Here is a 27,151-nt window from a genome sequence, read left to right on the forward strand (position 1 = left end):
CATCAAGTCATCAGAACCAAAAGTACATTTTCAAGGGGAAACCTTTTCGTAAACCATTTCCACTTCCGTCTGCATTTTGCTTTTCTAGCCTCATCAGGCATTGCAATGTCTGTAAGTAGTCTTATATTTGCTTTAAAAAAAAGATACCTCTGGAATATTTGTGTGAAACAGGTTCCTGAAGAACAGCCCACGAGGGTCATCCGACAGGAGCTACACCCTGACCGCTTTCTTCTAAATGATCTAAGGCCACATAGGCACCCCCCCCCCGCCTTCCCAAAACAAAGGCGGCTCTAAAAATGCACATCTTCCCCTTGGCGGGAGGTGGTGCTGTAGGACAAGATGGCCTGCGGGGACCCTCCTCTCCCCTTGAGGCCTGTGCATATTGGCCTCGTGGAGGGAGGTGGGTGCCTAAGTGTAAACCTTTATAATGCAAATGACCCCCCAGGCAGAGAAAAAAAGCCAGCGTGGAATAGCCTGTTCCTGATCTCTGGCAAGATACAGGAGAGGGCTACAGCAGAGCCATCCTGTAACTCTTGTTCTGGGTTAGGGTCCCCAGGGCTGGGTCAGGGGAGTTTTCGGGGCCCTGGGGAAGGCTGTCGTGGGAACCACAAACCAGACAGTGGAGGGTCCCAGCTCACTTGAAAGGCCCTGGGCCTTGCTGGAGAAAATGGGGCTGTCCCCATGGAACTCAGGCGCCCCTTCGCTCAGACCTCCAGGGCGACCTGGAGGGTGAAAAGAGTCTTTGCCCCTTCAGTGGTACATGCAATTTTCTTGAACAGAATTGTTTGGCCTCGATTCTTTCAAACTGAAGTAGATGCAATTCTGAGACAATAGAAGAAATGATTAAAACCCTATTCACAGTAAAAAGGTCTTTAAAAATAAATATTAAATGAAAGTTAACCTGGTATTGATAGCCTAAATGCTAAATCAGAAGATCTTAACTGCAATATGCAGTGTCTCCTATTAGTGGTCATTTTTAAAACAAACAGTAAACAAAGATTAATGCATGATATATTTCTAAGTAAACATTCAGGGCTGAGCTGCAAAAAAAAAAACACGTTTTTATGTCAGTTGTAGAAAAGCTTTCTGCCTAAAACTAGGCTTGGTCTTTCACAGAAAATGTTACGTCTACAGTAAGTACATCCAAAGTGCTTGTTTTGAAATTGGAGTTTAAAAATGTCCAAAGTATCCTGGTGATTTTTAAAACAGTTTGCTGCAGTTTGAATAATTAAGTAAAAAAATATTACAGTGTTTTTCAAAAGTCAGTGCTGAGCATAAAAATCCCCTTTTTGTTCTCATAAAAATAAATTATAAATAAAATTTACAAACAGTAATACTGCTTAGCCCGAGAATCAACAAACCTCCTAATCCTAAACTCTAGTATTTTTTTTCAAAAAATCCGTAGTAAGCTTGTTAATCCTAATAATCTATTCAAGGTAAAAAAAAAATTCTCATTTAGTACATTATTTATCCTGGAACCCAGGACTTTTTCTGCTCTTGCTATTAAAAACATCCTTTTTCCCCAGTCTGCAGCTTACAGTCAAAGCTCCAAAGGGGGTCAATGGTCTGCAGGGTTCAGCCCCTGCGAGGGGAGGGGAGGGGGGCCTAGTGGGTACGCCTAGGACTAGAATTCCTCTCTCTGGTGCAGAATGTCCCAGGCCTGGAAAGAGGTCTGGGAGGTAGACAATCAGTGGGAGTCAGCTGTGAATCTCAGCAAAAGCTCCCGAAGAACCTCTGCAAAGCAGGACTGGACAGGCAGAGCAGCCGTGAGCAACGGGGGACCGGGGAGGGGGGCTCAGAACAATTTCACAGTATTTACCAGTAGGAAGGAAAAAACCCGAAGTCCCCAAAGTCCCCCCCCAGATGTAGCCAAAGGAAGAGAGGCTGGCTGGTCTCAAGGCAAGGGGGCGAGAGGTGGGGGATCTCCTTCGGAGAAGAAGTTGGGCAAGGGGGCTTTGATGAGCTCAGAGAGCATCGGAGGCCTGATGGACAACTAAGAGCCCCTGGGGAGGAGGGTGTGTATTTCATTCTTCCTTTGGATCGAGTTCATTTAAATTTTCTAGCCCCTTTTGATTTAGCTCTTCTGAGAATGGCTACTTTTCTGTTCTTGCTGCCCTCTCTCTCCCCCCCCCCAAAAAAATCCCACAATAAATTAAAATGTTATCTAGGTTCTGATGAAGAAGCAAGCTGCGTGCTTCCTACCAGTCCAGAAGCGAAACCAGGTCTGTGTCGAAGCTGCCCACTCCCACCAGATTTAAAAGATGGGCTTCGTCCTAAGAGTGCAGGCTGCTTTCGTTTAGTATTCTCAAGTCCATGAGGTGGTCTTTCAACCTTGGTTGATGGGCTGAAAATGGGGGAGGCCTGGTTTTCATACAGTCAGACCTGGCAGTCACTTGGGGGGGGGGGTGTTTGCCCAGTCCAGGTGTAATGGGGCTTTCAGAGCAGAGCAATGGGTTTGTTCCCTTGAGGGCCCCGGTACTGTGTGGGGGAGACGGCATCCAGCGCGGCACAGGTTGTGTAGAGGCCTGTCACCTGCAAGTCTGCAAAGGAGTGGTGGCTGGCACTGGGGGCAGAGGGCAGGCTGGCGGGCACCAGATCGCAGTCGGAGAGCGCCAGGGGAGAGTTGCTGAAGGCACCCAACGATTCCAGGTTGAAGCTGTCGTCCTTCTCCTCCCAGAGGTTCCCTTTCAAACAAAAGAGATTGTGATCGGATCTCTACTCAGAGGAGACTTAAGTGGGACGGATAAGGGCGTTTTCTGCTTCCAGATTCCCTCTTTTCCTCGCCTGCTGTTTGACTTTCCGGAGAAAAGGAGAAAAATGTGGTATTGTTTTTATTTCAGTAGATAAAGCGACTTTATGGCCGGTTGCAGGACCTTGCATTCTGGGCCAGCTACTTCAGTCGTCATCTCGACTTGAGCCATTAAGCTCAGATCACCTGAGGATTTAAGCCCAGCCTCTCCCCCAGGTGCCCCTCACAAGGTGCACGTAAAAGGAACTAAGGGGAACCAGAACATTTCCCTCCATAATCCCATTTTCTGGGCCAGCCCTTGAAAAGACCTTCAGGTAGAAAAGCTGGCCTGCTGGGAGACGTCTACGCCGCCACTGTTTCCTCCTGCAAAAGCAGCTTGAAAGTAGATTAAGGCAAGAATTCCTGCAGATGAATGAGGACCACCCCCAACTTGACCAGCTGCCACATTAAAAAACAAAAACAAAACCCAGCAACTCTAGTCCCAGCCTTCCAACCTTCTCTCTTACCTTGGAGTGCAAAGTCCATAATGCTGGGATCAAGGGCGTCCACCTCCGTGTTCAGGTCAGTCATCATGTTGAGAAAATCGGGGCCACGGCTCACCAGGTGTGGAGGGAGGGGGCTGTGGTGGACGCCGGGCAGGGTGTGCAGGGGGGGTGTCTGTGCAGGGGCCGGCGAGTCTGGGGCCAAGCACGCCTGGGGCTGGATCTGCCGGTGAAGCCGGACGGACTGCAAGGACGGCGTCCTGATCGGCTGGGGCTGCACTTGCAGCAGGTGGCCCTGAGTGGCCACTGCCCCGTGGCTGCGCATGGACGCTTCGGCCTCCGCCAGCTTGCCAGGCCTCCTGCAGCCAGCAGGGCGGTCAGTGATCAGCTTGTCCAGTTCCTCTGCAAGGAGAAACGGCTGTCTCAGAGGAGAGGCGGGACCGTCGTAATTCCACCGAGTCACGACACTTATTTGCATGGTGTGCTTTTTAAGTGCAGTGCGGCTGGTCCTCAAAGTGACCCTTTGAACGGCACTGAAACAATTGACTTATAACCGTTTCCCACACTTACGACCGTGGCAGCATCCCCAGGGTCATGCTATCAAAATTCAGACAAGCGGCTGACGATGGTTGCCGTGTCCCAGAGTCACCTAATCCCCTTTTGCGGGAAGGGTGGCTGCCTCCCGAGAGGCTGCCCGCCCAGGTTTCCCTCCTGGCGAACGACTTGCGGGATTTGAGCCTGAGGGAGGGAGAGGCCCCTTGCAGCCCCAGCACTCACCTGGGTTCGCCATGCTCCTGCGAATGGCGGCCGGGTCTTTCCTCTTCCACTTCTGCATCTCCTCCTCCATCTTGTCTATCTTGGCGGGATTGAGGGCCCAGAGGCAGCCCTTGCGTGAGGAGCTGCTCGCCTTGTTCTCCACTTTCTCGAAGCACTTGTTCAGGGACAGGTTGTGCCGCACGGAGTTCTTCCAGCCGTCGGGGGCTGTCTGTGAAAAGCAGGTGAGCCCTCACACTCGCCCCCAGACACACACACTTTGCCTAGAGCCCCCAACTCAGGGTCCTGGCTGTGCTTTCCCAAAGCCTGCTCTGTGTGCCGCGACTCCAGAGACCCCCATCATCCTTCACCCTCGGACGCGGACATTAATTCAATGTTTGTCTGGCCGACGAGGGAATCGTTGGGAGGCACCTGTCTGCGTTTCTGCAGGTGGCCCAAGTTGTCCCGTCTGCCTGGGAAAAGGCAGTGAAGGGAGGGCAGCCGTGAGAAAGTGAAGATTCCCACGACCCAAGGCTCCCATCTTCAGTGGGGTTTTTCGGCAGCCAATGCTCTCCTGCACAGACATCCCTCCGTCTGTCTGTACGTGGGCCCACTGCGGGGTCTCTGGGCCTCCCCCGAGGGCTGGGGAGGGGCTGCTGAGGGCCCGTTCTCCTGCACCCTGTTGGGCTCGGCCTTCCTCACCTTGAAATAGGGGAAGTGCTCCTTCATGAAGCCGTAGATCTCACTCACAGGGAGGCTGCCCGTCTTGCTGTTCTTCAGGGCCATGGCGATCAGGCAGCTGCCGGAGGGATAGTGGGGGACTCAATGGCCCTGCGGCATTCCTGAACCTTGACTCTACCCTTCCCAATAAACGGGGCTCCCGCCCCCGAAGTCAGGGGCTCTTGAGTTTTACTCACCTGTAGGAATAGATGGGCTTGGGGTAATGCTTGGTGTGCAGCTCCTGGGCTGCGTGAGGAGCCAGGCGGGGCTGGGAAAAGTGGGTGGGGGTGCCGTAAGAGGTGCTGTAGATGGTCACTGGGTTGCACTGTGGCCAAAGCGAGAGGGACAAGACCGAGTCAGCCTCTCAGAGGAGACGGTGAAGCAGGGGGGGAACGTGGGCTGTGGGGGTGTGATCCCACCCTGCAAATGCTGTTCGGAACACTTCAGCGCATCTCACATGCACTGCTAAACCCACAGCCACTCTGTGTCGTAAATGTTAACAAAGCAACTAAGCACTGGCAAGGTTCCTTAAAGTTGTGCTGGGACCCCAAAGCTTAGACCGTACCTGCTGTGTGCTGTGGGTGATGGTGAAGATCTGCTGGGTGTGGCAGGAGGGAGTGGGGAAGAGCGGGGCCGGCTGTGGCTGAAGGCTGGGGGAGGACTGGCCCCCCACCACATACGGACTTATCTGGTATGGAAGGGAGAGAAACAGGAGCATCAGTTGCCCAGGGCGCGAGCCCCCCCCCTCCCCAGGGCCATTAATGAGGAAGGGAGCCTGTCTTACATTGCTTTCGTGGGGTGAGACGGTGTTAAGTCCTAGAATGTTTGGAGATACGCTGGCTTGTACATGGGGCGTCGCTCTTGGGGCCCCCGAGGTGTGCACGGCACCTGACATCGAAAAGCAGGATACGGTACGATTCTGGACTGCTGTAAATCCCCTCCCAATCTACAGGCTTGCATAGGTGCCGATCGTAACAACTGGGCTTATTAAACCCAAGTCAGTGCTAGGTTTATGCAACTCGTTTGTTCTTTGTGTTTTTAAAATGACCACTAGTATCACAGCACTGAGGGGTCAAAGCAACGGAGGCCAAGAATGAAAGGGTCACAGAGTTTTCTACCTGTCTGCTGCAGGACCACATTCTGTGAAGTGATGCCAAAATCCATCCTTCCGCTGGTCATCTGCTGCAGCCGAGGGACGTCAACGGAGGTCAGCCACGAAAGAGACTGCAAATCGCCGGGGAAGTCGTCTTCGCTCAGACGGGAAGGCTCCGAGCCCAACAGTCTACGGAGGAACAACTTGGTGGGTTTTGTGGCTGCGTTGCCCTGGCCTGCTAGCCTGAAGGTAAGGCAGCAGCTGTGGGCCGGCAGCCCCTGTCCTGTCTACATTTTTATTCCAGTTGCCTGCATGCTGCATTATATGAGACTCTCGTGCGTAGGAAAGAAAGCCAAGACAAGGGGGAGGAGTAGTTTTCATATCATGCCGAGAAAGATAATACTTTGCACCTTCCTACTTTCCTAAAATTAGAGTGCTGGGCACCAAACTCAGTTCAAGAATAAAGCTTTTGCAGATTGTTTCTAAAACCCCCGTTTCCTAAAGGGAAGGTGGTCGGTGTTTCTGTTCTACCGAAGTCATGTTAACGCAAGGTCCACGTGGCGCTCGGAGCCTGCTGGAGTGGCACAACACAGCAATACCAGAAATAAATAATTTAAAATAGTGAGAAGGATTGAACACTACAATGCCTTCTTTGCAGTTTCCAAGGCTTTGAAATGCTCTCTTCAACTCTCTAACTGCAAAGCAAAACTTTCCAGTTCAAAACTTCTGGGCAGTTGCCCTCCCTTCTCGGAGGCTGAAGGGACGACAAGATCGATTGTTGTTACAGCAGCGGGCGCTTGGTATCCTGGCTAGTCCCGCCTGTCCTCCTGCCACCCTTCTCCGAAGCCTGTTTTCTTTTTAATGTCATGTATTGATGTGGCAATAACCAACATTGCCATGGTTACACTTCTACAGTTATTTTGCAGAGCCAGTCGAGTCCCATGCCTGAAAAAGAACATCAGGTGACCGGTCTCCCTGCCCGGCCATTGGCCCAACTGTAAGTAAACACCAGCATCGGATGGTTCAAAAACGGGGAGCAGCCCTTCTCATCTGCGGGAGTTGGTGGCCCTGCGCATTGTAAGCCGATAAGCCATTGTGTGTGGGGAGGCTGTTGGCTGCCAGCACGTGGCCACCCTTTGTTTTTGGAGATTCTGGCTTAATTGTTTTCTTCTGCCCACCCCGCCTCCCTCCCCGTTTTTACCAGTTCCCCATTAATCTGCCTGAATGACGGGAGACACTCTACCCGTGCCATCTGCTGCTCCCCAGCCCCGCACAACAAGCCAGCGGGGTCAAGGGGGCGGGAAGGGTCGAAACCCACAGCAGTGGCCTCCTGTCAGAGACCACGTGCACCACAGGCCCCGCCATCCGGTGCGCCTCGGAACCTTGCTGGGTGGAGATGCTCCGTGGAAGCTGATGGGCACCCGGCAGGCACCCCTGCGGGCGTAGGCAGAGTTAGCCGGGGGTGTGAAGATACAACCCTGGCAAACAAATGCTAACTCATCTTTAAAAAGATGCCCATCTTTCTTCCTTTAAAATGACCCTTAATTATTTTTCTCAATTCTTTGGAGCCACGGAGCCGCTGGGCTTCTTCATTTTGCTCTGTCCCCTTGAGAAAAGAATCCCCTTTTGAACAGGGCTGTTCATAAGAAGGAGGCACCTTGAGTAGGTTGGCTGAGGGGTTTTTTCCTCCAGGGAAGAGCAATGCCCGTCTCTCCTGACACTCGTTTAAATCAGTTGCGGGTCTGATCAGCAGACTTGATCAGATGTCACAGTAGAACTATGGAAATGGAATGGATGGCTTCTTTCTCTCCCTGAGGGATTTCTTGCTCTCGATTATTTACCTCAAGAGATTTGGGGCCGTTTGGCTGCCTGATTCCAGCCAATCCCTGCCTTTTCATTCTTCCTGCCAAGGGATTTTTTTTTGTGGCAGGGGGGAGTCAGCAGAGAAATCTGCTTGCCAGGTCGGTCAGTTGAAACTGGCCAATACAGGGCACAGACCGATGACCCAAAGCCTGTTTCCAACTTTGCTTCAGAAGGCGGTTACCTTAGCTGTTCACACACACACACACACCCTGCCTTTTGGAGGACGAGAGCCCCCCATTTCAAGGAATGTACTGTATTTTTAAGTCTAAAATGCTTTTATTCTCCATCCACCCTCCTCCACCCTCCGCTTAGATGTGGACAGCCTTTCCCCCCCTCTTTTCCTGACCAGTGATAGATTAAGAAAGGTCGTGTGCAGTTATTCAGCGCTCAAGCACAGCTTTGCCGCTACTAACTTTTCCCCGGGCAGGAAACGGTGCTGCCTTCTTGACTGGGCAGAAGGACCCTCCCAAGCTTCCACCCCGACCGAGCTGACCAGAGCAACCTCTGTGCTGAGCTGATCTGTGCTTGTTAGCTGCTTCTGAATGCCGGAGAGGGACGGGAGCCCCCTCAGCGCAGGCTAGCCAGTGTAGCCTCTCAGGCTGCTGAGGGATTACAGTCCTTGGCTTTCCTTTTGAGGATCCCTCCATTTTCTCACCTTGCAGCCTACTCTTTGTGGAGATTATCCCCCATTAATTCTATTTGCTAGGACTCCGTGGAACATAGCTCTTTAATCCCTCGTGTTCCCACGTTTCTGATTTGTCACATTGTGGTCAAGAGAGATCTCAAACTGGAGAGGCTGTGCACTGCCTAGGGCCCTTTGGAGCAGATACCCTGGCAAAGTCAGACTTGCATGCACACAAATGCACCGGCATGGATCCTCGGCCTGTTTGTGCCTGTTTGATAACGTGCAGGAGAAAAAAATGCTCACGAGGAAGAATGCAAGGGCTGCTAAAATCTTAAGTGAGATTTCATGAAAACTCTGGCTGGACTCTACCTCTGGCCGTAAACTAGAGAAGAAGTGTTTGCTTCCACCTCAGTTGCACCTGGATTCAGAAGGATTCTAGCATCTGTCCATAGAAAGTTCCAGGACAAATGCAGAGTTACCGATTTTGCAGCATCCTGACGCTCTCAGCCGCTCTCCGTCTGGGATGGCCAAGAAGCTTTTCCGCTTCTGTTTTTTAACCCTGACTTTGAAATCTGGTTCCCTTCGTGTCTACCAGCCTCAAGTGAAACAGAAGCTTATTCTCAGCACAATTACCCCTCCCTTCCACTAATTGGGGGCCATTCCTTCATCCCCCCCCCCGCCCGCCTGCGGAGCACTCAAGACCTGAGGTTCCCGTCCTGCACTGTGGTGACAGGACGAAAGTAAATTGACCTGATAGAATTTGACAGGTCTATTCTCTTCTTAAAAATCGGTCAGTCTGGAAGATTTTCTTTTACATAATCCAAAGTGGTTTCTCATGGAAGAGAACAAACGTTACAGCGCACTTTGGAGATAACGGTCTGGATCCGTATACATTTTTTTGTCACTTTTTAAAGGGGTCATGCAATTCATGGGTAGAAAAATGACCGTGCTGATAAATTACAACATTATTTTTGAGGTGGGGTGAAGGAACAAGAAGAATTTGGGAAACGGGTCTATTTCTAGAAATAAGCATTTTGCAACAACTAAGGTGACTTGTCAAAGGCTGCCTGGAACTCTATATAAACCAAGCTATAAGCGTCAAATCTTTTTTACTTAAGAAATAACTTGGACTTAATCTGCCAAATGACTGCGTATTTGATCTAAGCGGTCACTCACGTTGCTTATGCTAAGAATTAAAAAATCTTGCCCACATAATTTTCAAATGCCATCTACTCTCATCAGATTTGGCAAGTACAGATAACTTACAACCTTCACTTAGCAGTAGGATTTCTTTTAAAAAGCTAGCTTGGTTAAGGGCAGCCTGCATAACTTCACCCTGGAAGGTCCCTTAGTCAGTGTAACAGCGGATACTGGTGCCCTGACCACTTTTGGGGGGACCACTTGTGATGGGGATATTTCAGATCAGGTAGATGCTGGTCTTGAGTCTGAAGGGCCTAAATCCTTCTTGTTCCCTTGACGTCCACCAGAGCAACTTCAAAACTGGGCCATGCTGGAGTGAACAGTTCATTCTCTCCCCACTGCATTGTGTCAGTGGGATGCTGTTGTTTTTAGGGGGGGGGAGGCTGCAAAATTTGGACAATGCTTCCCCCAATCGAGCATGGCTTCCTTATCCCTATTTGCAAGACTGAAAAGTTACAAACAGAAGAAAATGTTTTGAAAAATTAGAGGGAGAGGAATATCTTTAAAGCAACTCCAGAGCGGATCACCCCAAACACTCCACTGGAAGGTTTCTGCCCTGGATTTGCGCCTGGAGACACCCAGCAACGGCCAGGAGGGCAGAATGCGGCTTTTCGGGTATCCTGATCTTAAATCATGAATGGTTTTGTGAAGAACGGCCAGGTCAGATTGGCAGCTAGTTAGGACTTTAGCCCAGGAAGACTTTCGCTGTGGCTGACCACAAGTTTGCCAAGAAGGAGAGTGACCGTTTGCCCCACCTCTCGCTTCTAAGGCAGCCTTCAAGGGGAGACCCAAGTAGATTATGTTGCAGTAGTCTAAAAAGATGATGGATCGCAGTGACTCAGCACACCAGGTCTAAGAAGAACAAAGGGGATGCTGGCCAAAGTAGGCCCCTGACTCTCCAGAAGCACTCCTAAGCTGCAATCTTGGATCTCCAAGAGAATGGAGCTGTGTTCAAATCAAACTGAATTTCCAGACTTGGATAACTTATCAGCAGCACCATCTCTCTCTATATATCTCACTGCTGAGTCGTTTCTAGGGAGCCCCAGAAGCACAGGATTCCCCCTTCTGGGAGGGGGGAGACCCAACCATCTCCCTCGACTGCCAAGCCTGGATTTCCAGAGGGGGGGACTGGCTCACCCACCCCTGCCCACCCACCACGTGATCGTGGCTGCCGATGGTGGCCTCCCACTGTTTGTCTGTTTGCCCTAAACCAGCCAAATCCCGGGGGGAGTCGGATGCGGGAAGGGGGCAGAGAGAGGCTGGGGGGCCCTTTTCGGAGGGAGGGGCGGGACTGTGGCCGGAGAAGGGGCGCTTTCCTGGCCCCCGAGGGCGAGCTGTGCCAAGGGCCGGGCAGGGCCAGGTGCTCCTTCAGTCAAGCCCCCCCCAATGGCCGGGGAGCTCGGGCGAGGGGCTGCTGGGGGCGCATTCCCTACTTTGAATACAAAATAGACTTTCCGAGGAAATCACAGTTCGGAACAAAAAAGTCGAGGTTGAGATAAACGGCGGCCGGGCTTCTGCCGCCGCCTCTGGCCGCTGGGCATCGGGGCCTGGGGCGCAGCTTCAGCCTTGGCGTCGGGGCCGAGGCTTTGGGGGTCGCCTGCGCGGGGGGCCAGCCCGGCCTGGGGGCGAGGGATCGGGCGGGGAGCGCTCACCTGTAGTCCGGCGGGGAGGGGCGGCGGGCCGGTCCCGGGTTCCTGACGAGGCCGGACATGGCGAAGGGGGGGTCGCTGTCGATGCCCGCCTGCCGGGCAGAGGCGGCCGGGTAGCTCTCCAGCATTTCAGCAGGCGGGCGGGCGGGGGGAGGCGCCGAGCAGGGCTCCCGGCCGGCCCCTCTCCAGCCCCCTCGGCCGAAAGCGGCGCGCCCGCCCTGCCCTGCCCCGGAGCAAGAGGGGGGCAGCGGGGCAGGTACCTCCGGGGCGACCCTCCGGTGGCTCCTCTTCCTCCCTGCCCGCCGCCTGCCTTGCTCCTCTCCCGGGACTGGCCCGGGCCCGGCGGAGGGGAGGCTGCGGCGGCTGCGCCCGGCCCGGCGGGTAGCAGCGCGGGGGAGGCAGGTGGCGGGACGGCCGGCCGGCCGAGCAGCGTTTTTAAATTTCCCTCTCCGGAGCTGTCCAGCTGGAGCATGCGCGCCCGGGGGCCGAGGGGCGGGGGAGCGGGCGGGGGGAGAGGGGCGGGGGCCGCCGGCCAGGAGCGACCCCTCCCCTGCCCGGAGTCGCGGGGCGGGCGGCGCGCGGGGCTGGCTCGCAAAGGCGCGCGGCGGGCGGCGCTGCCTCCGACTCATTGAGGACTAGCCGCTTTCGAGGTCTGCGAGGCCGCGGCCGAGAGGCGGCGGCGGGGCCGGGTGAAGGCGGCTGCTCGCCCGCCTTCCTTCCCGCGCTCTCGCCGGCCGGCCGCCTCCCGCTCTCTCGCCCGCCGGAGACGGCGGGAAGGGACCCGCCAGCCGCCGCCTCGCCCCTCTCAGCCCCGGCCGGGCCTTCCTCCGGAGGGCGCTCTCCGGCCGGCCGGCCGGCGGGTTTTTTTCCCAAGGGAGCACGAGACCCCCTTCGCCAAGGCTGCCCTCCCCCCTTCCCTTCCCAACCGCCATCCCCAGTCTATAGCGCCCCGAGGGTTGGCTGGGAATGCTGGGGGCTGTAGTCCCCGTGCAGTTGGAAAGTCCTGCTTAGGGAAAGCTGGCGGAGATGTGGTTCCTCCAGCCCCTTCCCCTGCGGGACTCTCGGCTAGAAAGGACCCCTCGCCCTAGCTTTTCCTGGGGGGGCAGTGTGGCTGAGGGCTATCGGCCCTTTTCCCTTTATCAGCTTTATCGACAGGGTGCTCCTTGATCCGGAGTGACATTCACGCTGGGAACTCCTGCTAACTCCCAACCTGGTCAGCCAGTCTGTCCCACTGGGAGAAGCCGCAACTCTCTGGCCGTGTCTGCTGAGCCCCCAGGCTGGCAGGCTCTGCATCCTCGGGGCCCTGCCGGGGCGGTGGGCTTCCTGTCTTGCCGAAGACCAGGAGGAGGTTTGCCCTGCCCTTACAGGTGGGATCACCTCTCTGTGGGATCTCCTTCCAGGTTAGAGACCCATCTGAAATTTCTTGGTAGTTTCTCTGGTCTTGCTCTGTCGGAAAGGATGGAGACTCATCAACAGGTTCAAAGGAAAAAACATTTCCTCTGTGTCTCTGAAGATGGGATGGATCCCTGGTGCTTTCTGGCTGCTGGGTGGACGCAGCAGGGGAAGACTGACAAGAAAGAAAATAAATACTGAACAAAAAAGATCAGGTCTCCGCATCACTTTGTGCTGTACGCCAAAATGGGCTGCAGAAACAATGGCAGTTGGGAGACAACAGAAAAACAAATATTCTTTAAGTAATACTGTGTTTAAATTCAACTCTCCTGAGAATTTGCAATGTCCATTTCATCTACATTAAAAACAATCTCATTGATATTCTTAAACCTGCTTTGTGTCTCTTGTAGGCAGGTCTCTCAACTGAAATAGATACAGTTATTTCAGTTATATAAAACCTGACTCCCCACCCCCCCCCACCCCCACCCACCCCCCCCCCGCAGTGTACCAAAACCTTGTGTCAATAACACTTTTATCTGTGTAACAAATTGTAGTTAAAATCTTTATGTGTGAAATTACCAATTAATCCCACAGGGATAAGGCCTTTAGTAGAAATCTACTCACTGGGGACTGTACAGATGGTGAATCAGAGTTTTACAATAGACTCAACTACTGATTAAATGCAAAGATGTAACGGACAAAAAAAGCCTTCCTCAAAATTTGGCTAGAGAATAAAGTATTGGGTCCTAGTGCCCGACAAGTTCAGCCTAGTACAGTCTTTAAAACTTTATTCTTTTTCTGCAGCGGATCCATGAGCAAAGTTTATTCTTCGGGTTGCTGTAGGAAATTGTTTTTGCACCGATATTGTACAGCCTGAAAGAAATATGCAGCAAAATTCTCAAAAGCAGAATATAAGGCAGCAAGCAGAAGCTCCCTGTGAAAACTGCTTTACTGCTCTTTTGGTGGGTGATACTTTGGTGCCGTAGAGTTTATTTCCCTCTATTTTTTTAAATTTCAGAAAGAGCATTTTGTCTAAATGATGCACATTGGCCGGTTGTTGGGGGCAGACCTACCAACTTTCCATCTGGCGTGACCTAAGACCAGGTTTGGTATTGGCAGTTACATCCTTTTGTGTATCAAACCCTTCATCCATGGCTTCTGTTTCTAGATTTTATGGGCAGAATCATAAGACTCTTCTTTTGGCTGGAATTACCAAGACTGCCATATTTAAAAGATGTTAATAATTATTTTTTAGTGCTAACCCTCGTTATTCTTTCTTACTTTAATAGGATAGATCCACCTGTGGCCTCAACGTGCATTTGCCATTGCTTTGAGTTTCAGTTTTGACATGACTTGGAAATCCCATTAAACCATTTTTTCTGGCCTTCCTTGGCCAGAAACTGATAATTTCAAATAATGAGTAGAAAGCAATCCAGTCCCTTTTTTTTCCTGGTCAAGAGCCGTGCATCACAATTTAAAACCAACATTTCCCAAAGCACTTCGTGGATTTGGGAAAGGTCAATTAACTTCTGTTTCCTCCGAGTAACCCCGGGAAGAGGTAACCCTGTGAAGAACAGGCAACGGTTGTGTCCAGTGACCTTCAGGGTCAGGAAGTTCACAAGTGCAACTAACAATGTCATCTCAAATTTGTTCCTGGGTTGGTGTATCGCAAGAGAAGGAACAAGGGTGGTGCAGCCTCTCCTGCTTCTGCAACACTCAGCTCCCTAGCTTCTCATTGAGAGATTTCTTTCATTATTTATTAAGCGAATGTATATGGGTGCCCAACTCGCAGGCAGGGGATTCCAGGTGGCAACGTTAAAAACCCGCATTGCCCCTCCTCCCCACAGCAGCAGCAGCACCATCCAATCGGCCACTCAGTGGACCTCATTTCCATCGATGGCCCTCAGGCCCACCAAGAAAACCACGTCTTCAGGGCCTTTTAGGAAAACAAGGAGATGGGGGGGCAATCGAGCCTCAGGGGAAATGATGTTCAATAGAGAAGGGGCCACCACAAAAAAGGCCCTTTTTCATTGTCCCGCCAGATTTCACCCCTAGCAGACCCTACCCCATTAGGTGTGTGCCACTTAGTCACAAGACCCAAAGAAATGATGTGTCCCTCTTCCTTTCCTCCCCCTTTGTAGAATCTGTACTGCTGTGGTGGAACAATAGAAAATTCAAAAGCCGTGCACGGAGATTGGTTTCTTGCACAAAGACTGAAGGGGAGCTGTATTTTTTTAGGGGAAGCTAAGAGATGGTGACTCTCGTGTTTATTCCTTGAAGTGACAGCTCTGGACTGGGGTTTCAAATGTTTTTGTTTCTGATTATTTTGTAAATCAATTTCTAAAGGAACCAGGTTTGGTTTCTGTTAAAATCACAATTGGACAGGAAAAAATATAGTCACCACATTCCTTAAATGATATAACTGGACAGAGGTGGACGCATACCCAAATTATTTTTCTCCAGCTTTGTCAAATAGATCTACGGTATTTTATCCTAAATAGGATTTTTTTCCTTCTAACAGAAAGAAATGAATTGAGGAATAGCTGCAGAGAAAGTGCAGTTAGAAGCAAGAAGCCGGGGGGCGGGGGGAAGGGGGATTGATGTTATTCTTTTTTATATATTTGATTCACTTCCTCCTTCCGCCTTTAATAACCGAGTTCCTTAAGCTTGGATGACCCAGGTTTTGTTGCCAGAGCTGTGCCACTGAATGCTACTGACCCCAGCCAAGACCCCAGCCCCAGACAAAGATGGAGCTGTGTGAGGACCAGTCAGCCTCCATTATTGCCGAGAGCGCCTAGCAGGAAGAGACAGGCTTCATTATTTTTAATTGGGCTCTACAGTTAAATAATACACAATGGCCACAATCGTCTGGGAAGTTATATTGTGGAAGGCCATTGAATGAAGGGAAGCCGGGCCGGAGCCTAGCAGCATTCCCATTCCTTTCAATGGGTGTCCAACCCAACGTTGGCTGTTTATTGATCCTGGTGCTGAAACGTAAGAGCGGCTCCTTGGGGTGGGGGTGGTGTTGTTAGACATTCACCGTTCACAGAACTGCCTTGTGTTTCATAATCTGTCAGCAAAAACATATGCTATCCAAACACTGGCAGGTCATACTGATTAAATCCCATTTCTTTTTATTCCTGCATTTCTTCTATTGCCTGCTCCAGATCTGGATTAACCCTGTTTTGCCTGCAGTCCCCTAAAGTAGAAGCTGATATCTGAAGAGATCCAGACACAGATTGCCATTTCAGTCTTCCGTTGCGGTGAGTCCAATCCTGGCCCTGAATGTTGGGCAGTCTGCAGAGGGCCCCCCCACCCCCCTTAAAGGAAGGTTGAAGATCTCACAGCCCCAGCGAGGCCTAAATTTTAGCCCAGCCGTCTCTTTTCTTCCCCCCAAGAGGACAAAGGCAGCTGGGGATGAGGAGGACCCGTGTCATTCAGACATTGGCTGAACCTGGGGTTGCTGCCTGGTTTGAGAAAGCAGACTGAAGAGAGACCTGACATCTGCTCTGCATTTCATAGCAGTTCTGAAATTCCTTGAAGCTGGCAGGGAGGGCTCTGGCACAACAGAAACCTCACCTAGATCCCTCTGTTTCATCAGCTTTAATAAGTGGGGATTATTTTAAAAAAAGCCTTCCATGTGGAGGTAACAAATCCAGCTTAATTTGTTTGCATGGAGGCCATCTTAAAATTATGTCCAAAAGTGCGTGCACCGCTCTGCAAGGCGAGAGTACAAGCTCAGCACGTCTTCTCCCAAATGCAAAGGGTGATTAGGGTTGCAATGCTAAACCTCCGCATAATTCATTGCACTATAAAACACAGTACCATATTTTACTGCAAACCAGAGAGCATGAAATTATAGCTGTAATGCAATGTTCTGTTCCCTGGAGATGTGGGGAGGGAGAAGACACACCTGTCACTTTGCTAGGAGGAAGATGTTCAGGGTAACCTGGTATCAGCTTTCACGTGTTGAATTTTGGAAGCTCCCTCAAGAAAAGTGAAAGAGAGGGGGAAAAAATTAGTCTAAAAGTTAGACAGAGACCGGAAAGTAGGAGGTGATATCTGATATAAATGGGCAGAGAAGGGAAGGTGCACAGAATCGGGCGCTAAGAAGGAAATATGGCATTCCGAACTGTTTATCACCCTTTATAGCAAAAGCATCCTGCAAGAGCTCTTGTAAATCCCATCCCATTTTTCCCCCACTGGATTTCAAAGCAGGAAAATATTGGGTGTGGGTGTGTGTGGGGGGGTTGACGAGCAGATATCATCCCAAGAAATCAGTGTTGTGTACCTTCTATTCTTGCAAATGCAGGATTGGAAAACAAACATTTGATGAGATTGTCTTCAAAACACCTAGCCTCTTTCTTACAACTCATTTAATATCTATGATTTGTAGACACTTAAATTGCTCAGTCAAGGTGGCATCACTAATCAAAAGAGTATGATTAAAGACAAGCAGACATATTTATCTGCTTGAAACCCTAACAATGCAGTAAAACCCAACTTATTGCTTGTAATAGTTAGAATTAATGAATGCAGGACTGAATAATTTATGACTGTCTTAGCACAAGCAAGAATTCAATTAAATTTGAAGAAGAAACACCAAGGCACTTGGCAAAAAATATCATCTTCTTTCCATTTTTTCCTACTGTAAATAATACCATTCATTTCTGCTCCTTTAGGGCTGCTGGCAGAGAAACAGGTGTGTGAAACAGGAGCAAAACAGGTATTATGTTGCTTAAAAGTCATTCATCCCATCGGAGAAAGGGAGAAATCCAGGCAGCTGGGAGATTTCTCTGCTTGGATGTCAGCTAGCAGCCCATTTGCCAGGAGAATGCAGGAGGGAGCTGATTTTTTTTCCCCTCAGGAGAGTGCCAAAGTGGATTTGTGGGTTATGTTTAGCCGTAATGTGATTTTAGCTTAGCGTTTTTTAAAAGTCAGGGCCAACCCAAAAGGAGAGTGACAGATAGGCAAGTGTGCTATGAATTAATAAGTAATAGTAACTATTTCCCACTAAGCAAAGCAGGGAGAGAAGCAACCTAAAACCAAGGAGAAATGTCCTGCTTTGTGGGGGCTCCATTACTGGAGGCTTTTAAGAAGAGCCACTTGTGGGGAATGGGATGGGGCAGGAGTATCCAACCTTGGCAATTTTAAGACCTGTGGGCCAACTCCCAGAATTCCCCAGCCAGCATTCTGGGAGTTGAAGTCCACAGATCTTAAAAGTTCCCAAGGTTGGACATCCCTGGTCTAGGGTCTCCTGCTTGAGCAGGGGGTTGGACTAGAAGACCTCCGAGGTCCCTTTCAACTCCGTTATTCTGTTAAATGCAAGATGCATTTCCCTTATTCCTGGAAGTCGGCAGCTTGCCGCCATCTACCTGGCTAAAGTGTGCCGTGTTTTGGGGTGGGAACCATAAACACAGTTCTACATCACCTAAGTAGGCATTTTTACAACCAGGAGGTGACTTATTCTGTCTCCATCTAGTGTGAGGCATCCCTGAATTATTAAGGATATTTAACATAAATATATAGTCGTAACATCAGCCTGGTTCTTGTTAGTTTTAATTTTTAAGCACTGCCGCCAGTCTGGGACTAAACTCGTGAAAAGAGATCCTGTAACTCTTTGCTTACCTGCTGCTATGCATTATTAAGTGCAGAGGTCACCCTTACACTGACTTCCATAGACCCCTGAAATGGGACCTGTCTGTGGAAGGGACCCCCAGGGGCCTAACCAGGCGAGCAGAAGGAGCTGCGGGGAAGCAGGGAACTTTCAAATGCCTTCCTTCATCCCAGCTTTGTTTTCGTCCTTGGTAATTAGTCTGTCAAGAAATTGCAGCAATCAAAGATCAGGCAGTGCCTGCTGCAACCTAATCTGCAAGAAGGTCCAGTGTCTAATTCTTATCGGCAGAATGAGCCAATACCAGCATCCCGGACCCAGAGGGCTCAGCCGCCGACACGCAGCATGAATTATTAAGCGTGCTTCGCTGGGACGGAAAAGTCTTTTTGCAGAGCTCCTGGCATCATGTTATGCTACGCTGGATCCTAAGCAAGCCAGCTCGCCCGAGTCCTGAACGGCTTAATCGGAACCATCAGCCTTCAGGATCAGCCTTCAGGATGGCGATCCAGGTAACGGCCAGGGCGGCGAAGGAGGAGGAGAGGCCATGGGAATAAAAAGCCTGGGGGAGTCTGAGAGAAGCGCCCACAAATTTGAATAAGAAGGTTGCTCCCAGTCCTCTTCTGATGTTGGGGAGCAATCTTGATGCCCTGGAGTTTCCATGCTTAAAACATCCTGAGCTGTCGGGTAGGAGAGAGCCCGAGATCCAGGCCTCAGGATGTCCCCCTTTTGCATAAATTGCATGAATGGGGGGCGAGACGGGCTGACCTTTGCTTCTCAATCCACTTCTCTCCATTCAGGCCCGTGTGTGGAGAGGTTCTGAAGAGCTGACCTACCAGAGAGCAGAAGGTGTCTCTGCTCTTTCGTAAAACCAAGAACCAAAACTTTCATTTAAATAAGCCAAAAAGCAAAGGCTTCGTGGAATGAACAATTTGGAACCAAATCTGTCCCCTGGAACAGGGTGTGTCTCGGCGGTTGGAGGCAAGAACTGTCACCCAAAAGGTGCACCGAGTCATCCCACCTCAGGCTGCAAGCTGCCGCTGTGGGACACATCCACAAAAGAGGGAATTACGCCTAGTGTCACAGGACTGAATGAGAAAAACGGTCTGGAAAACCAGTTAGGAGGGACAGTGGCTACCTTCACTTCCTCCAACAAAAAGGTCTTCATCCTTCAAGTCAGAGGCCATGCCCTAGGGCATTGTGGGAAATTACAACAGATCAGGGAATCCGCAAATTCTCGGGGGGGGGGCAGAGGAGAGAGGGGCTGGATCTGTTCCTGGGGGACCAGCTCTGTCCAGGCCAAGCAACCTTTGCCTGGGTGACCCAGGTGGTTGAGATGGATCTCTTTCTAGCCCCTTAAAGACAGCATTGTGTTACTCTAGCACCATATTTTTCAAAGGTGGCAACTTTAAGATGTGTGGTCTTCAACTCTCAGAATTGAAATCCTTCCATCAAAGTTGCTAAGTTTGAAAAGCGCCACTTCAATGGGGGAGAAGGAGGGAAAATTGGAAGGAGGAAGCGTTCTAGACTTCAGTTCAACAGATGGATCCATCATTGTCAAGGGTGTGTTTAACACAGCACTTCTTTTAAAAAAATTGTGCTAGTATGTGCAAAGCCCTAGAGCCGTATTCCGGACAGGAGACGGCAACAGGGAATGGCTTTGCTGCAAGTGGCCCTTTTTCTCTCCCACCCCAAAGGGAAAGGAATTGGTTGCTTTGTGGCTTTTTTGTGCCAACAATATCTGGCAGAGGACAAAACATAGTTGCAGACCAATCCTTAATTATAATGAAATGTTTATATGGAAAAGACAGCTTTGCTTTCAGCCAGGCAAAAGGAGCGTTAATTCGGGTCCTTGTGAGTTTGGAGGCTGGCCTGAACGTTGTGCTGTGTTTAAATTGGTGAAGCCATTGCGATTCTGATTACCAAACAGGATTTGTAATTATGCTGAACTGGAAGTCAGAGGTGACACGGCAGTAAATTTAAAGAAGGGTCAGGTCATTTATTTGCTGTTTCATTTTTCTTTCCAATGAGGCTGTTATAAAAATCTAATTTCCCAACGCAGTCAGCTGTGAAGCAGCCCAGAACAGAATCTGTTCATTCGTTTATTTATTTGTTAAGCAAGGCAAGGCCGGGGCGGGGGGGGGGGGGGAGCTTGTTAGGGGAAGCGGGGTTTAAAATTTAAGCGGTGGGTCTCTCTGCACCCTGGACAATGTTCCCCAAAATAAAGTTCCTGCCGGGGCCATAGAACTCTTGCTTCAGAGCTGGGGGAAGAAAAAGGCTTTACCTGTTTAATTTCCAGGGGTTTGGCTGCTACTGAAAGCACAAGGGAGGGGGAGGACGTGGGGGAACCATATGGTTGACATTTTGGTGAGAGAGAAGGTGGAACTTCAGTCTCCCAGAGTTGGGATAACAGGAGGCTGCCGAGTTGGGAAGCAGATTTAGAGATTAATCAGCAAATTCATGTTGAAATAAATGAGTCGGCTCCAGGCCCTCTCACACTTCATGGGTGTTCATTGCCCGAGACGTAGCACAATTGACTTTCTAAAATGCTCTATTTTCCCTCCCTGAAAAAGCCAAATGCTGAGCTGGGTGGCTGGTATGGGATCCCACCCCCCAGGTCAAGACCACCTTCTGCAGAAAAGCTTCAGAGCCGCCTGGTGCAGCTTTGCTGCTGCTGCTGCTGCAGGATCCCAAACTTCCTTTGAGCGAACCCAACCCAAAGTGAAACAGCTGCACCACTCACCGTTGGTGCAAGCCATAAAAGGGGCCTTTGCACCACGGCCGGCTGCCTGGAGGAGGGAGGGCGGCTGAGAGTTTGTGCCCCAGAATGGAGGGGCTGCTGGCGGTGAGTGCTCTCCGGGCCTCTTTGGGGCAGCTTCAGGAGGGAACGGTTTGCTTCTCCCTCTATAAACCCTTCGGCTTTTGTAGGGTTAAAAAATACGGGGGTCCCTGTGAATCTGTACGGAGGAAACAAGGGGAGAAGGGAGAAGAGTGTGAATTGCTGCAGTTGTGGAGTTTGGATGCTCTTTTATGCTCTGCTAAGTGAAATTGGGGTGCAGTGAAATGCTGAAGGAGGCACAGGGCAGACCTGGAACGGAGGAAACCCCCTCCCGTGGGCCTCGGGTTGGGGGGGTCTTTGCCGCTGTTTTCACTGATTCTGCAGACCAAGATGGTTGCGTTCCTTTGTAGTAAGTGATTCCGGAAGGTTAGCAACAGGCCCGGCTTCCCTGTTGGCTGGATCACAGAGAATTGCTGCCCCACTCGCTTTCCCCCCCCCATACTTACAGCTTGCCTGATGCTTAAAGATACATGGCTGTGTTGGAAGGGAGGCATCTATTCCTGGTGTTTGCTGTTCATTTACTTATTCTGAAGGATTCTCTCCTGATTTTTCAGCTATTCAGGCTTGCAAAATGATAGGCAATTAAATTAAGGTCTTATTGCAACAAAGTGTTAAAAGATCTGTAAACTTAGAAAGCAAACCAGAGCCACTTTGTGTCAAGCGCCAGCACCATTGTAGCAATCCTAAATAAGCAGACCCTTGTTGTTACTTCCGTTTTGAGCCTACCCAGCTCCACAGGGACCCTGGGCAGATTACGGCAGCCCTCTCCTTGGGGAGAGGCTTTTCCCTCTCAGAAGCCAAAGACCCCCGTCCAGAGCAGAAAGAGGAGGCTCCTGGGAGGCAGTGAGGGAGTTGGCTTTTCCTTTCAGTCTGGGAACAGGCAGCTCATAAACCAATTAGTAAAACCACCTCACAGCGTAACTTATATGGGAGGTAAATAAAGCATAATTACAGTCTATTTAAAAGCTATCAGAAGAGAGGGATTTGTCTATCCAATTGAAGGATGTTCTAGAGGCAAGGTGCCACTCTAGAGGTCCCCCCCCAACCCCTCCAATGCTCTCCCTAAATAGCAAAGTGTGTGTGGGGGGGGACATGTTAAAATTGGTTGTCATAAATTGAATCACTGCAGTGTCTGCTTTCTGGAGTGTCTGAAGGTATTTCAGCTTTGATGAGAGGATGCAAATAGGCCTGTTTTGCCAGGGTGGTGGAGTTGTTTATGGGCCTCTGGAAAGGAGGAATGGGAAGTGCCGTTCCCTGGCTTGGATCATTAACCTCCTGAAATGTTTTGACAAGGGGAGCCGTAAAAAGGCCGGGGCTGTGGCTGGAAGAGGAGCATTTTAAAACAGCCCGGAGGGGGGTAAAGAAAAGGAAAACTCTGTCCATCCACCCCTCCTCTGCCAAAAACTGGCCGCGGCAAGGAATCAGACCGTTCCATCCACCCTGCTTTTCCCAGGATAAAAACAGGGATAAAAAGCCCGCTCGGTGTGCTTCGCCTTTGGGCCGTTCTGAGGCCCTCAGCGGCCGCCTTGGCCTCTGTTTTCAGCTCTCCTCCAGGGTCCCAACATTTCCGCCCCATCCTGAGCTGAGAAGGCCTAGAGGAGGCTGGGCCAGGGGCCTTGCCTTCCCCTCCGGTCCAGGGCTGGGGATCACCAGCCCACCAGTTTGGGCCGCTCGTCTTGACCCTTCTTCCCGTCTTTTAAGTGATGCTCTTGGCCTGCCTCCCAGAGCAGGAGAACCCCAAAGAGTGGGCTCTGGGCTCTGGAGCTGTCCTCCTGCAGGTGGGACACGAGGAGGTCCTGGTCTCCAGGTCAGAGCTGGCCTGGTGAAGCCGCCCTGGACTTGTCCAGGAGGAGGAAGGGCCAGGAACAGATCTCCATTGTTGCTCTCATCAACCTGAAACGCGTCAAGGGAGGCAGGCAGCCCTGACCGTTGGCCGCCCCATTTATCGGGGCTGTTGTGTCCTGCCCGGCCCTCCCCCTCCCCGCCGTTTCTCAGATTAGCCCAGGCCGGCTCTAAAAGGCTCCTCGGCCGGGCTTTTGTGCCCAGAGTGCCCGGTGTGAAATCTGCAGTGACGTTAAATGTTTTCTAATGAATAATTATTGAAAGGAAATGGAGGGATATCAGTGTAAAGGATTGTAGCGTATTAAAACGTTTTATGTGATGGGTACAAAAATGTTGTCCTTCACAAGCACTTTGGGAAAAAGGCTTTATTTTCTTTTCCTTGTGAAGGGTTTTGATTCTCAGGGGATTATCCCTAAGCTCTTTCTGGCCCGTCTCCTGATGGCGGTGAAAAGGGCCGGGGGGGGGGTGTTGCAAGATGGCACCCAGGAAGGCCCTCGGAGTGTTCGAAGTTTTGGGGGTTTGGAGAAATATTTGAACATCGGAGGGCCTTCCCCCCCCCCACTTTTGCTTTTGATTTTGGAGACTGAGGTGCAGCTCCCCTTTGACCCTTCCATTTTCCAGGGATTGTCGATGGCTCTTTTGGCTGTGCCAAACTTAGAGACAAGGAACGGTCGAAATTGTCCACCGTTCAGCCTCAAAACCTGCATTTTCTGTGGCTTCAAGTCTGGAAAAAGTTCTGTGGGATGCAAACACATTTAAGATTTTCTTGTTTCTAGGATTCAGTGGTGATATTCTTTTCCCAAGCAGCAAAGCAAATTATGAAAGGGACATTAGCCTTTGGAGTAAAAACTTTTATTAACATGAAATTTAAAACACTAATTAAAAATCCCATAGATGAACGCAGCATCGTTCAGGGAGATATATTCTTGATTCATATAAGAATAGGTTCATAGACAATTTTTCTTTCTTTCTTGCAGTTTTGATGTGGTGAAATGATTCTAGAATTCACACTTTTGCAAAAGCCACCCCGGTTTGAGGAAAGGCAAATGAAATGGGGAAGGGAAGGTTTTGCACTCGCTGATAGCAGAATGAAACAGAGGGAAGAAAACGCAGAGAAAACTCGGGAGGCGGGCATGCAATGTAGGTCACTTCCAGGCTGCTGGTGGGTTTCTCCAGGGGCCTGTGTGACGGAGCAAATGCTGGGCAGATGGCCTTGGGCCCTCTGATGTCATGTTTACAGTGGGAGAAATTAACTGCAGCGCCAGAAGTTGAATGGCTAGGAGAGTCAAAGGCGGGAGGAGGAGCCCCCTCCCCAAATTGCTACAGTAAAAACTTTGTAGGTTCACATATTTTGATGAATATATTCATGCCATAATTCATATGAATTTAAAATATTTGTAAGCCATAATGCGGTTTGTTTGCTGCGGACTTAGTTCAAATGCTGACATGGTGGTTTATTCAAACCATGGACTAGTTATGGACTTTCTTCATTTCACAACTGTTTATCTTTTCTTCCCTTGAGATTCTCTTTGTGTGTGAACTTTTTAGCAGTCTCCAATATGTGGGATATTGTAGCGTTACACACTCATTTCAACTGGACAGACCTGAACAGATGCTGAGGTGGTAGCAAAGGATTGGCGTTGTCTTTCTTGGTTGTCTAAACGCTTGTAGCCGAGGGGGGTCCCTAACGCAACCCGGATTTTGTAGAATCTTTCCCAGCCTGTTGTTGTGTGAAGCTCCAGAAGCGGCTTAGATGAAGACAGCAGCTTTTATGTTCTCTGATGGGGCCACTTGGCTTCCTCCCCCCCTAGAATGAGCAGAAATGTCGATGTTTCACTTGAGAAGGAGCTTAGGGTGACCTCTTGTGGAGAAAAGGGAATTCTAGTCTGTGGAGACGGCACTAGCAAGGCACATTTGGCCTTCACAGCATCCTTGCAACAGGTCTATCATTCATTGGCTGCGCCTCTCCAGGCTGAAGGAAACGAGCTGCAAGACACGCTGAGCGTGTTTGTACTCTCCTGTCAGATGGTTGTGGGCTTGCTTCTCTCCATGATCAGCCTCAAACTCTCTGCTTTCTAAAGGTTTTTTCTGTGCTGGTACCAAATCATGGTAGACCCTAAGATCGACCCAGCACTCGATGTTAGGAAAATACACCCGTGTGTAGGCATCTTCTGCCTATGACCTGCAATTTCTTTCGTGTGGAATGGGTGAATGAGAGGACACTTTTGTTCTGCAGTCATGCAGCGTAAGCTCTTTCGGATAAAGCCCTGATCCACCGGTCCTGTGCCAGGGTTGGGGGTCTTTCGCTGTATTCATGGGGTTAGGCTAACGTTTCTGGACCCTGGCAATTTTAAGATGGGTGGACTTCAATAACCACCTGCTTCCTGGGGAAGGCAAGGTTGAGAAATGCTGCGTTTGACTGCAGGGCCAGTGAGAAAATACTCTTGGGTGCCCTGCTTTGCTCTTGAATTAGCTGCTTTTTGGATTTTCGCCTGCTGAAATGTTACCCAAGATGCAGCAGAGCATAATTCAAGCAGAGCTTTCAAACTTCAGTTGATGGCCTTAGTAAGGGCTGCAAAACATCCAGGCCCAACCACTTCCTGTGTGAGGATAAGACAACTTGTAGACACTGGTCTGTTGCAGTAGGAGGAACCAGCTGAGCGAATCCATGGTTGCTACCAGACACTTTCTGACTTGGGATGGCAGGATGAATCCAAGACTGTTAGGTACCAAAATTGGTGGCCCTGCACGGAGGAGAAACTGAAACACTCTCTCTCTCTCTCTCTCTCTCTCTCTCTCTCTCTCTCTCTCTCTCTCTCTCTCTCTCTCTCTCTCTCTCTCTCTCTCTCTCTCTCTCTCTCTCTCTCTCTCTCTCTCTCTTCTCTTTGCTGAGATGTTACATCAGAGGACAATTCAGCCAGTCTCTTTCTCTCTCTCTCTCTGGCTGGGTGAGGACAGGGCTCATTTGAACAATGCTGCCTTGCGTGGCCAAGAGTTGTGTTTTGTTTTGTTTTTGCTTGGGCTCCTTCCTCCCTGCCAAAGAGGTGGAAGCAAGATGTGGGTTACAGCGAGAAGTGAGGTGAAGTGAGAACGGAGCATTCTGAGGAGGTTCAGGGCAAAGGAGGAGAACTTTGTCAAGCTTAAAGAGAGGAACCTCAGGAGGGAGAGTTCAGGCTGAGGAGCTCAAATCCCCAGGCAGCTTATCCATTCCTTCCCTCTCTCTCTCTCTCTCTCTGGACCCAGGAAAGGTAAGGCATTCTTGTTGTTATTGATGTGGCGGTTGTGGTACTTGTTAAAATGAATCATCTGCAATTTAACAGTCTAAGACTGGTACGAGCGTGAAAATTTAAGGACCTAGGAATTAATAAGGCAGCCCCTGAGATTTTGTTTGTAAAATTAGGGTGTTCAGGTCCAATAAATTCTGAGTTTCCAAACACTGAGGGAGTTCATTAAGTATTGCTCCAGTCATGATTTGGTGTAACAATGGATGTCTTTTTTCATAAGGGTGCAACTGTCATCCCTGTAGTTCATCTTTTCTTTCCAGTAGTTTTTCCTCGATCCTAACCTCACTCAATATAGCAACATAAGTGAACCTGGATTTTTTTCTTTTCTGTGGCTGTGATCCCAGGCATATTATGGCCAGTGGGATGTTAAGCCAGACCTCCTAAGATTCCCTGGAATGGGAAGCAAGATTTCATTTTAATTTGCGCCTTTTCCGTGGCAAGCATTTTCTCTGCCGGTCAAGGGAAGAGAGCAGCAATTAATTCCTAAGAAGAAAATTATTAAAAGGATCAAATCTGTCACAGCATTGGAGCCAGATATCTTAGCTGGCTAACGTAGTTATTCACTGGAATTGCGGAGAGGCTCTCTGCCCCGTGATGGATATTCACTCTGGGCATGTACATAGATTTTCCATTGATTTTTCCTGATATAAAAGCTGGGGAGAAGCCTGCAGCTTATTTCATTCCCACATCCTGCAGTGTTTGGCCAAGCGGAGGGGTCTCCATTTTCATTGTCTCCCACCACAAAAGAGACGTGGAAAAGTAGGATCGTGGCCGGGTTTTCCCTAGACTGGAATGTCCAGTTGACTCTGAGCCCCTCCCAGAGGAAAGTGGGATGAGCTGGGGGGAGGGCTGCAAAGTTCCAGTGGGAAATGCGGAGTCTGGGTCTCTTAAGGGGGCCCTTTGTATCTCCGTTGGTGGGCTTAAGTCATTTTTGTCCATGGGGGGAAAACTGCAGCTCAGCCAGAAGTGGCTCTCTTGACAAAGGCTGAAAAGATGCCCGAACATCACTATTTCAGAAGAAGCGTCCTCAAAACTTTGGCAAGTTGCAG

At 50.2% G+C, this 27,151-nt stretch overlaps 1 protein-coding gene across 1 annotated transcript in view; it reads left to right on the plus strand.

Moving 5' to 3' along the window:
* Window positions 1-2,915: 2,915 nt before the first annotated feature.
* Window positions 2,916-27,151, plus strand: part of MYO1H (myosin IH) — a 38,109-nt gene continuing 13,873 nt past the window's right edge. The window contains 4 exon segments of the mRNA XM_081339058.1: window positions 2,916-3,310; window positions 5,836-6,046; window positions 6,724-6,742; window positions 6,745-6,794. Of these exon segments, the coding sequence (XP_081195184.1) occupies window positions 3,162-3,310; window positions 5,836-6,046; window positions 6,724-6,742; window positions 6,745-6,794 (429 nt within the window). The 5' untranslated portion in view covers window positions 2,916-3,161.

This window comes from Vipera berus (genome assembly GCF_964194415.1).
Source record: "Vipera berus genome assembly, chromosome: 14".
NCBI lineage: Eukaryota > Metazoa > Chordata > Lepidosauria > Squamata > Viperidae > Vipera > Vipera berus.